Source organism: Ornithorhynchus anatinus, chromosome 4, assembly GCF_004115215.2.
Source record: "Ornithorhynchus anatinus isolate Pmale09 chromosome 4, mOrnAna1.pri.v4, whole genome shotgun sequence".
In the NCBI taxonomy this organism is placed as follows: Eukaryota; Metazoa; Chordata; class Mammalia; order Monotremata; family Ornithorhynchidae; genus Ornithorhynchus; species Ornithorhynchus anatinus.
In genome coordinates this window covers 57586600-57602630 of record NC_041731.1, presented here as the reverse complement: position 1 = coordinate 57602630, position 16031 = coordinate 57586600, and the positions used below count along the sequence as shown (strand labels likewise).

Below are 16031 nucleotides of genomic sequence, written 5' to 3'. Positions count from 1 at the left end.
CTGCCATAGCTCACATCGGCTTCTCTTGCCTTCGGAGAAACAATTTTGGCCTAATGGTTGTGGGCAGTGCTCGGATCTACCACCGTGAGCCCCCTGTGGGATATCCTGATTATCTTGTATCTCCCCCAGCGCTTAGAACAGTGCTCGGCACGTAATAAGTGTTTAACAAATGCCATCATCATTATTATTATTATACTAACTCTGCTGTATTGCACTCTCCCAAGTGCTTCGTACAGTGCTCTGCACATAGAAAGCGCTCAATAAATACCATTGAGTAATAATGGAAAGAGCTCAGGACTGGAAGTTAGGAGGCCTGGGTTCTAACCGTGACTCCACCACTTGCCTGTCATGAGACCTTGGGCTAGACAGGTACCTTCCCTCAACCTCAGTTTCTTTTTTTCTTTTTTTTTTGTATTTGTTAAGCACTTACTATGTGCCAAGCACTGTTCTAAGCGCTGGGGAAGATACAAGGTCATCAAGTTGTCCCACGTGGGGCTCACAGTCTTCATGCCCGTTTTACAGATGAGATAACTGAGGCCCAGAGAAAGGAAGTGACTTGCCCAACGTCACACAGCAGAGAAGTGGCGGAGCCGGGATTAGAACCCACGTCCTCTGACTCCCAAGCCCGGGCTCTTTCCACGGAGCCACGTTGCTTCTCATCATCTTTAAAGTGGGGGTTAAATACCCCTTAGACTGTGGGACCGGGGATTTAGTCTGATATGATTATATTATATTTACCCCAGTGCTTGGCACATATTGAGTGCTTAACAAGTCCCGCTATTATTATTACTCTTCATTCAATCAATCGTATTTATTATTATGTGCTCACTTGTGCAGAGCTCTGTACTAAGCGCTTGAGAAAGTACAATAGAATAATATAGTGACATTCCCTGCCTACTGTTGTTATTGGACCATTTCAATCAATTAATCAATGGTATTTTTTGAGCACTTACTATGTGCCGAGCACTGTACTAAGCACTTGGGAGAGTACAGTACAGTGTAATTGGGCAGCCACATTCCCTACCCATAACGAGCTTCCAGTCTAGAGGGGATGATAGGCATCAATTCACGTTTATAAATAGCCTTTGTAAATAAATATTTCAGTGCCTCAGCAGGTGGAATGGATTATATTTGAATATCAGCGATTGAAAATAAGAAATTTAGGAGAAGTGAACACCAGAAGTATGAGGGGCGCTGGGTTTGATTATTGGGCTCACAATGGAGTACGGGTCAGGGGATCCCACTGGATCCAGGATCAAGCTGACGTCCCAAGGCGTCCTCAAGCCTGGATAGAACTGTCTAAATCCGTGTCCCCTTCTCCCACCACTCCTGAAGCACCGAAGTCACAATTTGGAGGACAGGTTTGATCAAATGTGGGCCCCGACCACCTGAAGAACATTTTGACATTCAGACCTTTAGCCCGTTGATTGCGTTTCGCCGAATGCCGGAATGGTAAACTTCTTCAGAAAGCTGAATGCTAGAGATTTTAAGTTTATGCTGGAGTGGGAGTTAGCTTTTTAGTGTATTTTATATCTGGAAAACAAATTATCGGATAAAATGAGATCATTGTTGTGAAAACATTTTGAAAAAAATAAGAGCAGTATGACAAACAAGAAGGTATTTAGTTGACAAAGATTCGAGCGATTTCTAAAGCATCCTTTTGAAGTAACAGACTCTGAACACAATCATAAACAAAAATTAAACCCGTTGGGCTCAATGCCCAGAGAAAATAGAAGCTGAAAAAATATTCCAAAAAAGGAAGATTTTTAAGATGGTCAAAAATATCGCATCTAGTTAGAAGACCCTTCCCATGGCCTTGGAGACCGTCACAGAATGGTCACTCAATCAATCGCTCAATCTACCAGTGGTATTTACTGAGCGCTTACTACGTGCAGGGTACTGTAATGATAATGGTATTTGGTAAGCGCTTACTATGTGCCCCGAGCTGTTCTAAGCGCTGGGGTAGATGCCAGACTATCAGGTTGTCCCACATGGGGCTCCCAGTCTCAATCCCCATTTCACAGATGAGGGAACTGAAGCCCAGGAAGTCAAGTGACTTCCCCAAACTCACAGAGCTGACAAGTGGCGGAACGGGGAATCGAACCCATGACCTCTGACTTCCAAGCCCAGGGTCTTTCCACTAAGCCACGCTGCCCACTAAGCTCTTAGGAGAGCTCTTAGGAAGTAGAAGTCGTGAGTTCTAATCCATGGGAAGTAGCGTGGCTCGGTGGAAAGAGCCCAGGCTTGGGAGTCAGAGGTCATGAGTTTGAATCCCGGCTCTGCCACTTGTCAGCTGTGTGACTGTGGGCAAGTCACTTCACTTCTCTGGTCCTCAGTTACTTCATCTGTAAAATGGGGATTAAGACTGTGAGCCTCATGGGGGACAATCTGATGACCCTGTCTGCCCCAGCGCTTAGAACAGTGCTCTGCACATAGTAAGCGCTTAACAAATGCCAAATACCAACGTTATTAATCCCCGCTCTGCCGCTTGTCTGCTGTGTGACCCTAGGCAAGTCACTTCATTTCTCTGTGCCTCAGTTACTTCCTCTGTAAAAATGGGGATTAAAAAATGTGAGCCCCACGTGGGACCATCTGATTAACTTGTATCTATCCCAGGGCTTAGAACAATGCTCAGCACATAGGAAGCGCTTAACAAATACCATAATTATTATTAATTATTATTACCACACGACAATGTAACAGACACATTCCCTGGGTCATTCAGTTGTATTCATTGAGCGCTTATTGTGTACAAAGCACCTTGGAAGTGTACAGTATAACAATAGACACATTCCCTGCCCACAGTGAGCTTACAGTCTAGCCGTCCTCCGACTTGGGGAAAACAGTCCCCCCAATCATCCCTCTTATACTACCAAGATTGAGACGTTTCTGAGGGCGTCGCTCACTCCGCTTTGTTACACTGTTGCATTGGACGCTCCCAAGCACCTATCCCAGTGCTCTGCACAGAGTAAGCGCTTCATAAATACGACTGACTGACTTTGTAACATCTGGCACCCAAAGCTTTACTAGGTCGTTGTACCAAGAAAACTGCCTACGGAGCGACCGAGAGATCTAGTCTAGCCGCGGTGTGGTCCTTCATACTTCACTGTGTCTGCACAACTGTGTCAGACGGACTCTCTGGACCCGTCAGATGGCCAGCTCGCACTAGAACAAATTCATTCGTTCATTCAGTCGTATTTGGCGAGCGCTTACTGTGTGCAGAGCACTTGGGAGAGGAAAATACAACAAAGACAGACACGATCCCTGCCCACAGTGAGCTTACGGTATAGAGGAGGGGGGCGGACATCGGTACAAATTAATAAATGACAGATATGTACGCAAGTGCTGTGGGGCTGGGAGGGGGGAAGAAGAAAGGGAGCAAGTCAGGGCGACACAGAAAGGAGTGGGAGAAGAGGAAAGGGGTCTTAGGCGGGTTGCGTCTTGGAGGAGTTGGGCCTTCAATAAGGTTTTGGAGCGGGGGAGAGTAACACTGAGAGAGTAAAAACCTGCTTCTTCGGGTGGGACTAGAAAAGCAACAGTCAATCGGTCAGTTGTATTTATTGAGCCCATACTGTGTGCAGAGCACTCTACTAAGTGCTTGGGAGAGTATAATGTAACAATAAACAGACACATTCCCTGCCCACTGTGAGTTTACAGTCTAGAGGGGGAGACAGACAGATAGCATTGACCTTTTCCATCAGCGATGGGCCCAGCATTGTTCCACTGGGAAGGAGGGCTGCCCTTTGGAAGGTTAAGTTGGCCCAACTGGTGCTCAGGCACTGGGCATCTGATCTCAAGAAGAGGCCATGCTGCCTGAAAAGTGGAGATTAGGATGGAATGGCAGAAGACGGGGGAAGGGGAAATAATAATAGTAATAATGTTGGTATTTGTTAAGCGCTTACTATGTGCAGAGCACTGTTCTAAGCGCTGGGGGAGATACAGGGTAATCAGGTTGTCCCACGTGAGGCTCACAGTCTTAATCCCCATTTTACAGATGAGGGAACTGAGGCACAGAGAAGTTAAGTGGCTTGCCCACAGTCACACAGCTGACGAGTGCCAGAGCCAGGATTTGAACCCATGACCTCTGACCCCCAAGTCCGGGCTCTTTCCAGTGAGCCACGCTGCTTCTCCAAGAAGAGTAGTTTTTATAGAAGCAGTATGGCTTAGTGGAAAGAGCTCAGGCCTGGGAATCAGATGAACTGGATTCTAATCCCGGCACTGCTGCTTGTCTGCTGCACGACCTCCGGCAAGTCGCTTGACTTCTTGGGACAACCTAATTCCCTTCTATCTACCCCAGCGCTTAGAACAGTGCTTGGCACATAGTAAGCGCTTAGAGAAGCAGCGTGGCTCAGTGGAAAGAGCCCGGGCTTGGGCGTGCTCTGCACATAGTAAGCATTCAATAAATACTATTGAATGAACTTCTTTGTGCTTCACTTCCCTAATTTGCAAAGTGGGGATTCAGTGTCTGTTCTCCCTCCTGCTTAGACTTTGAACCTCATGTGGGACCCGATGATCTTGTATCCAGCTTAGTGCTTAGAACAGTACTTGGCACATAGCACTTAACAAATACCATTATCATTATTACTTGAATTTTTGTCTTGTTTCTCCTTTTGGAGAGTAGAATGAAGCAGTGGGAAATGCTAGATTCATTCATCTATGAGCAGGTAATGAGGTTTTCCTGGCCACCATTGGTCTTGTCGGTATTTTTGAGGTATCACTCTAGAATACATGCCCAGTGCATTTTTCACCTCTGTTCAATTTGTGTTTCTAAAAGCAATGTTGAAACTTTCTTTAACTAGGAAAAAGAATGCAACTCCACTCATGATGGATTTGAAGAGACCAATCTTTATGAGGGTTTGATAGATGTTTTTCCACCAGATTACAGCCCAGTCACGTTTCCTGAGGTGGATTCGGGAAAACTTCGGGTGTTGATCAAGCTGCTAGCAGTTATCCGTGAACTTAGTCCTTCTGAGAAGTAAGAATTCCTTTTTGGGTCAATCAGTTGTCCCTTTTCGAAACTCGAGAAGCATTCAGGTTTTTCCTTTCCTTCAAATACTTATGTGACCACTCCCCCTTCTCCCCATCCCTATTTCGTGTCTTTCTAACCCTGCAGCCACCATTTGCAATTTTCTTTCCACACTCGTTGGTTTTTTGGTTACTGCTTAGGTTTTTGTCTGAAGCTCAGCCTCTGCCAGCCTTGCCTGAAGTTGTGGGCAGGGATCGTCTCTCTTCATTGCTCTATTGTACTTTCCCAAGCGCTTAGTACATTTCTCCGCACACAGTAAGCGCCCAATAAATAAAATTGACTGACCTATCCTCCATCAAAATTCTGCTTTTCCCCTCCATGGCTACTTCGTAGGCCCATAACAAGAGAAGGCTACCAGCCTCTGATATATCTAGATAAGACTGAATCGAGGTTAATCACTGATGAGTGGGATGGCTTGACTTCTTTTGAATTTTCTTTAATAGAGATAAATAATACGGACCCATCTCAATGCTCTGGTGAGGAATACTATTTTGAAATTGTTATGGTTCTTAAATCAAGTTTGCAGGTTCATTCATTCAATTGTATTTATTGAGCACTTACTGTTTGCAGAGCATACAGGTTCCTAGTACAGTGCTCTGCACACAGTAGAAACTTAATAAATACGTTTGATTCCCTTGCTAAATCTGAAATCTGAGCCTTTTATAAAAATGGGTTTTTTCCACTTATGCTAGAAACGTTCTTCATTTGCACAATCATTAAAAGTGTTTGACTTGAGTTTTTAGAATATGTAGTGAATTCATTTAAAGTGGGAGGTAAGATGTGTTTTTGTGGTAAAAGCACCACGTCGTTGTTACCTTTTGAGTAAATGGGGAATAAAATTGCCATTTCAGATTCAGAAAATTGATATCATTTTGCCTTTTTTTAAAGTAAAATAATGACAGTGAAGAACTCCTCTTTCTCACCGACAGGGTTGTGCTGGTATCTAATTACACCCAAACGTTGACGATCTTACAAGAGATTTGCAAGCGTTATGGATATGCTCACACAAGACTGGATGGTCAAACTCCCATCTCCCAGAGGCAGCACATCATCGACGGGTTCAATAGTAAACATTCCCCAGACTTTGTCTTTTTACTAAGCTCAAAGGCTGGCGGTGTGGGACTGAACCTGGTCGGAGGATCTCATTTAATTCTCTATGACATCGATTGGAATCCAGCCACCGATATCCAGGTAGGAATAACGAACCGCATCTCTCCCACCCCGGTCAGGACAAGACAGGACACGTGTGTTAAATTAAATCAACAGTGCCTCTGCCTCTGAATTTAACCGGGGGAAGGAGGGAAGAGAGACTTAGTATAACACCATCAGGGCGGGGGATAGCGTGATACACCCCAGTCGATCAATCGATGGATCGATCAATCCTAGTTGTCTGCAAAATCTTTTCCCTATTTTCTTTCACTAGGCGATGGCCAGAGTGTGGCGAGATGGTCAGAAACGCCCCGTGCACATCTATAGACTCCTAACTACCGGTATTTACAGCTTTACTAAATAAAAGGCCTTTGGCTCAGTCTCTGAAAGCTCGCGGGTCTATTCAACTATATTTGTAAGCTAGTTAATACTGTTTTTACTCACTAAGTGCTTCTACTCTATCATTTGCCTCTTCCTCCAATTTCTGAGTCAGAAATAAGATTTGTTTTTGACTCCGTACTGAAATAGCACCGGGAAAGGAGGGGAGATTACAGTAATCCATTTAGGGCCTTCTGTATGCGGCATTTGGGAGAGAGCAAATGTAATGAGATCAATCGGTGGTGTTTGCTGAGTGCAGAGCACTGTATTAAGCACTTGCGAGAGTGCATTAAAAGAGAGTTGGTAGACACAATCCCTGCCTTGGAGAAGTTTGCAGTCTAGTTGGGGAGGTAGACATTAAAATAAGTTACAGGTAGGTGAAACAGGAGAGGGAGGGTAAGGATATGTACCTTAAATGCTGTGGGGCTGGGGGTGCGGTGAATATTAAAGTGTTTAGGAGGTACAGACCCTCTCACTGTACCTTGATTTTGTCCATCTCGCCGCTGACCTCTTACCCACGTCATCCCTCTGGTCTGGAATACCCTCCCTCCTCATATCTGACAGGCAATAACTCTCCCCACCCTTCAAAGCCTTACTGAAGGCAAATCTCCTCCAAGAGGCCTTCCCTGACTAAGCCCTCCTTTCCTCGTCTCCCACTCCCCTCTGCGTTGCCTTGACTTTCTCCCTTCCCGGCCCCACTGCACCTATGTACGTATCTGTCATTTATTTATTTATATTAATGTCTCTCTCCCCCTCTAGACTGTAAACTCACTGTGGGCAGGGAATGTGTCTGTTTAGTGTTATAGCGTACTCTCCCAAGAGCCTAGTACAGTGCTCAGCACACAGTAAGTGCTCAATAAGTACGATTGAATGAGTGAACGGGTGACCTCAAAGAGAGGGTGAATAGCTGGGGAAAAAAGGACTTAGGGTAGGCTTTTGGGAGGAGATATGACTTTAGTAAGGCTTTTAAGATGGGGAGAGTGGCAGAGTTTGGATATGAAGGGGAAGAGAATACCAGGCCAGAGGGAGGAGGTGAGCAGGCGGTCAGGAGCGAGAGAGGGATGAGACGGAGGTAGAGAGAGTTGGCGATAGAGGAGCAAAATGTGTGACGCTTAAGGGCTGAGATGTGGTAGGAAATCAGTAAAGAAGAGTAGAGCCAGTTGAGTAGCATGGCTTAGTAGATAGAACAGGGCCTGAGAGTCAGAGGACCTGGGTTCTAATCCCGGCTCTGCTACTTGTCTGCTGTATGACCTTGGGCAAATCACTTCACTTCTCTAGGCCTCAGTTACCTCATCTGTCTAATGAGGATGAAGACTTTGGGACAGGGACTGTGTCCAACCATATTTGCTTGTATCCACCCCAGCGCTTAGTACAGTGGCTGGCACATAGTAAGCACTTGTGTTTGGGTTACCAAACACCACAGTTATTAATTAAATACAAAACTTAAGAAGTTTGTTCGGTATGGACACGGGCAGGCAACTATTGGAGGTTTGAATAGTGGGGAGGTGTGGGTAGAATGATTTTTTTTGGAAAAATGATCCAGGCAGCAGAGTGAAGTATGGGCTGCAGAGAGACAAGAAGGAGAGAGTTCAGTGAGGAGGCTGATAGAGTAACTGAGGTGTGGGATATGATAAATGCTGGGACCAGCATGAGAACGATTTGGTTGAAGTGGAAGGCACGGATTCTAGAGATGTTGTGAAAGTAATGCCCAAATTACAGGCTTGTAAAACAGGGAGGATGGTGGGGTTGTCTAAAGTGAGGGGAAAGTCAGAGGGAGGACGGTGATGAGTTCCGTTTTGGACGGGTTAAGATTGAGGCGTTGGCGGGTCTTCCAAGCAGAGATGTTGTGAAAGCAAGAGGAAATGCGAGACTGCTGAGCCTGTGCCTGTGTACTTTTCTCTTCCTCTCTCCTTCTCGTATTGCTGTATTGAATTCCCTGAGTAATAGCCTCTCCACTGTTTTAGGGTTCAAAAATTCTGAAATAAGTGGGCAGTTACATGAATAAATATGGTATAGCTGTACCTTCCCTCCAGACTAGGGAGAGAAGGAAAGTTCAAACCAAATAAATGAAAAAACTCGAGGTGGAACAGGTCTTGTTACCTTGTGGCCAGCGTGGCTGCGTGACGCTTTATAGGCGAACAACAGGGGTCATTGAGGTTGTCAGTGAGACTAACCTTGGCCCCTCCCACATGCATCCACCCAGAACAGAGAGCGGCACAGTGGAAAAGAAAGTTTCCAGAGAAAAGCCACCATTTCCTTTAGTCATGGAAGGAATGCTCAGTGTCCCTTTTTACAACTCCGTTGTTAAACCGGACCTTTAAAAAAAAATGTAAAATCAATATAGTGGTCTGAAAGACATAATGTAATCTCTTTTCCATCCAGGGACCATAGAAGAAAAGATTTATCAGAGGCAGATCAGTAAGCAGAGCCTTTCTGGTACAGTCGTAGACCTGACTAAGGCTTCTGAACACATCCATTTCTCGGTGGAGGAACTGAAGAATGTGTTCACGCTCCATGAAGATTCCAACTGTGTCACCCATGATCTGCTGGACTGTGATTGTGTGGAAAGAGAAGTTCGGCAAGGTTGGTTTCCCTCTGAGCCCTGACGCTGTCACGCAGTTAATTTGCCGAATCTTCTCTTGTCATATGGTGTCGAGTCATCCCCACTCTGCCACTTGTCAGCTGTGTGACTGTGGGCAAGTCACTTAACTTCTCTGTGCCTCAGTTACCTCATCTATAAAATGGGGATTAAAATTGTGCGCCTCACATGGGACAACCTGATGACCCTGTATCTCCCCCAGCGCTTAGAACAGTGCTCTGCACATAGTAAGCGCTTAACAAATACCAACATTATTATTATTATTATTATCTCTGACCCATACGGACACCATGGACACATCTCTCCGAGATACACCCCACCTCCCCCTGCGATCGTTCTGGTAGTGTAGCTGTAGTTTTCTCGGTGAAAATACAGAAGTGGTTTTTCATCGCCGCCTCCTGCGCCGTCAACTTGAGTCTCTGCCCTCGACTCTCTCCCGTGCCGCTGCTGCCCAGCGTCGGGGAGTCTTTACTTGTAGCAGATTTCCTTCCACTCGCTAGCCACTGGCCGAGCTAGGACTGGATTGGCGAGGTCTCTGCTTGACTCTCCCTCCCGTAGATGAGATTGGTAGAGTACTGGAAACTCTCCAGGTGCAACCCTGAGAGGATGTTGCAGAATCTAGATGTAGATAATCTGACCAAATGTGAAAGTGTTCAGAGTCTTTGATTCTTTCACACTTTCTTTCCTAGTTCTCTCAGATCTCGGAGCTCTATGAGCTGTTAGAATTGAAGTTGAGAAAATGCTCATCCTTTAACCTTCGGGATTGATCTATGTGTAATTTTTTTTATTTCTCTGACTCAGTCTGGGGAAAAATACTTTAAATCCTACTTTTTCCCTATAGAGAAGCATTCGTGCATAAGGAATAAATAATCCTAATCTATATCCCTGCATAATGTCAGGAATCCCAGCTAAATTGCTGAGAAGCAGCGTGGCCTTGTGGAGAGAGCGCGATCCCAGGAGTCAGAGGACCTCGGTTCTGATCCTCACACTGCCACTTGTCTGCTGTGTGGACTTTGGGCAAGTCACTTAACATCTCTGTGCCTCAGTTCCCTCATACGTAAAATGGGGATTAAGACTGTGAGCTCCACATGGGATAGGAACTGTTTCCAACCCGATTATGTTGTGTTTACCCCAGCGCTGAGTACAGTGCCTGACACAAAGTAAACGCTAAACAAATACCTTTTTTTAAAAAAAATTGGGTTGTAGTTTCTGAGGCAGGCCACACTTGTCCATGAATTACGACGATGCCGATAAAGATGGGGTGTTAAGCCTCAGGGCTGAGAGAAGACTTGCACCGCGACCAGACCAAAGATTAGGCTGCATAACCATTCTGCAGCAATTTAGGCCTTGTATTGTATTGTAGCTTTATCCACCAGCTAGGTCTCTTCTTCAGGGAAACCCAGGCCCGCCTTGGCCTGACCCCATCTTGAGGGAAAGCGTCCCACTAAGAAGCAGTGTGGCTTAGTGGATAGAGCACGAAGTCAGAAGGTCCTGGGTTCTAATCCCGGCTCCTCCACACGTCTGCTGTGTGACCTTGGGCAAGTCGCTTCTCTTCTCTGGGCCTCAGTTCCCTCATCTGTCAAATGGGGATGAAGAGTGTGAGCCCCAAATGGGACAGGGACTGTATCAACCCGATTATCTTGCATCTACCCAAGTGCTTAGAGCAGGGCTTGGCACATAGTAAGCGCTTATCGAGTACCATAATTTTAAGACGAGCCATGATTTGGGGAGAACCCTAGGAGGATTTAGAGGCCCTGAATCATTTCCCCAGAGCCCAATTTTTTACAGGAGCGTTATAAAGTGTGAGCTCCCTGTGGGCAGAGAAGGCGTCTATCAACTCTGTTGTATTGTACTCTCCCAAGTGCTTAGTACAGTGTTCTGCACTCAGCAAGCACTCAATAAATGCCATCGACTGATTGAGAGACCTGGAGCCATGTGGCAAGCAGACCTTTTAAACAGCATCCTAGGGTGGCACCCAATACCATTCTGGTTTTCTTTCTCTCAATAATAATAATAATAATGTTGGTATTTGTTAAGTACCTACTATGTGCAGAGCACTGTTCTAAGTGCTGGGGTAGATACAGGGTCATCAGGTTGTCCCACGTGAGGCTCACAGTTAATCCCCATGTTACAGATGAGGTAACTGAGGCACAGAGCAGTTAAGTGACTTGCCCACAGTGACCCAGCTGACAGGTGGCGGAGCCGGGATTAGAACCCGTGACCTCTGACTCCCAAGCCCGGGCTCTTTCCACTGAGCCATGCTGCGTCTCAATCACACCTACCTTCTGGGCCAAGTAATGGGGAGAAGAATGGTGGTCCAAGAAGTACTGCTCTGTCTGAAGTAGATAGGGAAAGCCCTAACCTTGAGTGATTTAAAGGGCTTTGTACTTGTACCTCGTCTTCCTCCTCCTGCCTTTATGCTTTCTCAAGGTTAACAGGAGCCAAGCGTTATGGATCCTTAGTATGGCAGTATAGTCAAGGCCCCTGCTCACACTGTAGGCAGGGAACGCTGCTACCTTGGAGCATTACTGGGTGCTCAGCGCTGTACTAAGCATTAGGGAGAGTGTGAGAGCCACTTCCAACCCTTCTGCTCCCCTCCCTTTCATTTGGATCACTCCAGTGACTCCCAGTTGCCTTTTGTCAATGAACACCTAGCCATGGGCTTCCTGGTTCTCCGTTAGTTGCCTCTACCAGACTCTTATTATTCATTAACCTTTTGTCCTCTTCTACTTGGGTCCTCCTCTCCTTTCTCTTCCATTGGATTGCAAACTCCTTGTACGTTCTCCAAATGACCAGTACACTGTTTTGCCGCCCTTTACTACTACTACTATTAATTAATTCTGTCGTACTCTCTCGCCCTCAGTACAGTGCTCTGCATACAGTAGGCACTCAATAAATACCATTGATCGATTAACGGGGACAATTCCCTTTCCCCACATAGTGATGGATACAGGATACAGGATACGGGAGCAGCGTGGCTCAGTGGAAAGAGCCTGGGCTTCGGAGTCAGAGGTCATGAGTTCGACTCCCTCCTCTGCCACTTGTCAGCTGTGTGACTGTGGGCAGGTCACTTCGCTTCTCTGTGCCTCAGTTACCTCATCTGTAAAATGGGGATTAACTGTGAGCCCCACATGGGACAACCTGATTACCCTGTATCTACCCCAGCGCTTAGAACAGTGCTCTGCACATAATAAGCGCTTAACAAATACCGACATTATTATTATTATTATTATTCCCTTCTTTCTTTCGCAGATCTTTTAGGAGGCTCCCTCTTCTCAACAGCTCACGGATTCCCCCACCCTTCTAAGGGCTCTTATTTTTGAAAAGCCCTACACTGAAATGCCAGAGGGTAGAGGTTAGCTTGCTCACCGCGCTTGTGTACCGAGCCAATGGGTAATTCCATTCTGAATAGCATTGTGAAGCGTTAAAAGGCAGTTGTAAAACTTAGAGTAGTTCCGCCAGTGAAGGCAGATGTGTTCCTAAACGAGCTTATTTGGTGGGAGCTCAGCCGACGTCCGCCTCGTGAATCTTTCCGTGCAGGAAATACTGATGCGGACGTCAGGTACCGTAACTTATTTAAGGAGTCACGGACCGATTGGGAGTCCAGTAGAAGTTGGGTTGTGTGCCCAGAGCCAGGTCAAAACTAGAGGGGGACTCGGCAGAGACAGTCACACCCATTCCCTGTTGGAGGGCAGATCCTCCTTGGTATTTGTGAATTTTTAATATATAATGTTCCTATCAATGGTATTCATTGAGGGCTTACTATGTGCAGAGCACTGTACTAAGCACTTGGGAGAGTAGAGTTCAGCCGAATTAGTCACGTTCCCTGCCCATAATGAGCTCACAGTGAAACAGGCTGAGAGATCAGTTTTTGCAGAGACCATTGTGTAAGTATTTAAGAGGGGAGTATTACACTGGAGTAGTGGAGTTTTATTTTCTAATATATTCATATAATAATAATAATAATGATGATGGTATTAAGTGCTTACTTTGTGACAAGCACTGTTCTAAGGGCTGGGGTGGATACAAGGTAATCAGGTCCCACATGGGGCTCATGGTCTCAATCCCCATTTTACAGATGAGGTCACTGGGCAAAGGGAAGTGAAGCGACTTGGCCGAGGTCACAGAGCAGACAAGTGGCGGAGGCGGGATTAGAACCCACGACCTCTGACTCCCAAGCCCGACCTTTTGCCACTAGGCCATGCTGCTTCTCGATATGTAACACACATTATCAATGACTTATTAAGTCATATTAATGTCTGTCTCCCCCTCTAGGCTGTAAGCTCATTATGGGCAGGGAACGTGTCTACTAATTCTGTTATATTGTACTCTCCCAAACGCTTAGTACAGTGCTCTGTACATAGTAAGTGCTCAATAGATTACCACTGTTTGATTGATTAATTGATTGACTCACTTGCTCTGAATCTTTACTTATTTCAGCTGATTCCTTGGGAAAAGTTTCCACCTATAGAAGTTGTCAGCTTGGCCCACATTCCCAGCAGCCCAACTCCAAGAAACCTCTTTCCATGTCGCAGCTGAAACAATGGAAACATTTTTCTGGGGAAGATCAGGATCTCACAGATCCCTTCTTAAAAAGAGTGCAAGACAACGTTTCTTTCATTTTTCAGAATGTAACCAACCAAGGTACTACTCTTTAATGTAAGAAAGTATTTTATATACCATTGAGACCCATTCTCTATGGATTGACAGCGGGACTCAGCGTATCATTTAGTTCCATGGAAATATAATTAGTTGTAGGGAAGACTTGAGGGGAGAGTTTAAATAAGAATAATGTATTATCGCACTTTGTGAAGATCTTATTTTAATAAAGTATTCGGCTGTTCGTACTGTCATACTTAATGGATTACTGGGAAGAAAAATTCTATTGCAAAAGTTTTAAATTGTGAGGGAAGTTGTCTACTGTTCTGAAAATGAGATTTATAGAATCAACAGTTTAAATAGATTGAATAATTACGAGGAAGAGATACTTAAGCATTCTTCAAAGCATCAGTTGATTCCAGAAATCAGGCCCTTTGGTCAGGAGATTAAGGTCAATATTTCTCATTACCGTAGAAGTGTGGATTATTCATCAAACGTAAATATGCTTTGCCGTCGGCCATTACGTATTTCATTCAATTCATTCATTCATTCACTTGTATTTATTGAACTCTTACTGTGTGCAGAGCACTGAGCTAAGCACTTGGAAAGTACAATTAGGCAACAGATAGAGACAATCCCTACCCAACAATGGGCTCACAGTCTAGAAGGGGGGAGACAGACAACAAAACAAAACAAGTAGAAAGGCATCAATAGCATCAAAATAGATAAATCGAATTTTGTGAATATCGTCGTTCTATTAAAAGGGTGCCTAATAATGATCGATACAACCCACCAATGAATAGAGAAATACCAACGTGAGGGAGAAGGTGGGTTAACTAACCAAGTATCTCTAAGAATCAGTGTAAAGATCAATTCTGTTCTCTACGGACAAGGTACTTGTTAAAAAAAATATTATTTTGCAGTTGGGAAAGCTGGTGTAAACCATCTTACTTCTGACCTCTGCTATTTAATCTGGTAAATTCTGGAATGTACCCTCTAATAATGGTTACTGATGGTATTACATTCATGTGTTGGCAGTTGGGGAACTAACTATACGTAAGTTATGGGGTATGGTGGAATGTAGGTAAATAACCCCAGTCTTTGGGGAATTTATTGAACATTATATCCACTTGATTATTTTAACAGACTATCTCTAACAATCACCTTTTGGCCTGTTCAGATTCTTTTCACATTTAAATGCAGAGCATCATGTCTACTTTTTTCCATTTTCGTGAACCGAGTGTGTTTGCTCAAACAGTCCGAACAAAAGAACCTCAGTAATAGCGAGCAAAAAAATCTTATTATTAATAACAGGCCCAATTCCGTACCAAAAGCATGGAATTCCCGCCAGGGCCTGAACTGTGCTGGGCACCATATTAAGCCCGTGATATCGATTCCATTCTCGACCCCTGGAATCATACATCTTATATCAGTAAGGTGATCAAGGTGAGTTGGGACCCCTCTTCTCCTCAGCTTTAAAAAGCTTTAATCTACGTGACCACATTAAGTGGAATTCGGTGACATGCGTGATGGAAGAATTGCAGATTTGCACCTTCCCTTGTTTGTGGGAAAATATCAAAGTGACACGGGTCCCACGTCTAGAATCGAGTCGACATACGCCGCCAGCCAGCACAGACTAGTAGACGTCATCCTTGCCCTCAAGGAGCTAGCAGCCAGTCGTGTTCAATACAGGGCACGCTTTTTCCTAGTTGAAGCAAAACCTCACATTTTAGAGTTTTTGCCTTGATCGGTCATCAGTGTATTTTTAAATCCAGCATGGTCTTGTACAATATTGTGGTACCCTGTCTTGTTTACAGGACAGTTTGTCTTTCACGTAAGAATCCCGGGGTTTTCCGTTTGTTTTAATGATACTTGGTAAGTGCTTTCTGTGTGCTAAGCACTCTACTAAGCACTAGAGTAGATAGAGCACTAGGGAGAAGCGGCGTGGCTTAGTGGAAAGAGTACGGGCTTGGGAGTCAGAGGTTGTGGGTTCTAATCCCGGCTCCGCACTTGACAGCTATGAGACTTTGAGTAAGTCACTTAACTTCTCTGTGCCTCGGTTCCCTCATCTGTAAAATGGAGATTGAGACTGTGAACCCCATATGAGACAACCTGATTACCTTCTATCTACCCCAGTGCTTAGAACAGTGAATGGCACATAGTAAGCATTTAACAGATACCATCATCATTATTATTATTAAACAAAATAAATTGGACACAGCCCCTGTCCCACATGGGGCCCAGTTGAGCCCTGATGCAGAGGAGCAATGCGTCTACCTT

At 45.0% G+C, this 16031-nt stretch overlaps 1 protein-coding gene across 4 annotated transcripts in view; it reads left to right on the top strand.

The window, feature by feature from the left end:
• The window catches only part of RAD54B (RAD54 homolog B), a 74030-nt gene extending 60035 nt beyond the window's left edge, over nt 1-13995 (top strand). For all 4 annotated transcript variants that reach the window (XM_007670684.3, XM_007670685.2, XM_029062304.1 and 1 more), the window contains 5 exons: nt 4800-4975; nt 5956-6217; nt 6450-6516; nt 8936-9136; nt 13593-13995. In XM_007670684.3, the coding sequence (XP_007668874.2) occupies nt 4800-4975; nt 5956-6217; nt 6450-6516; nt 8936-9136; nt 13593-13810 (924 nt within the window). In that variant the 3' untranslated portion in view covers nt 13811-13995. The remainder of the gene's footprint in view (nt 1-4799; nt 4976-5955; nt 6218-6449; nt 6517-8935; nt 9137-13592) is intronic.
• The last annotated feature ends 2036 nt before the right edge of the window (nt 13996-16031 follow it).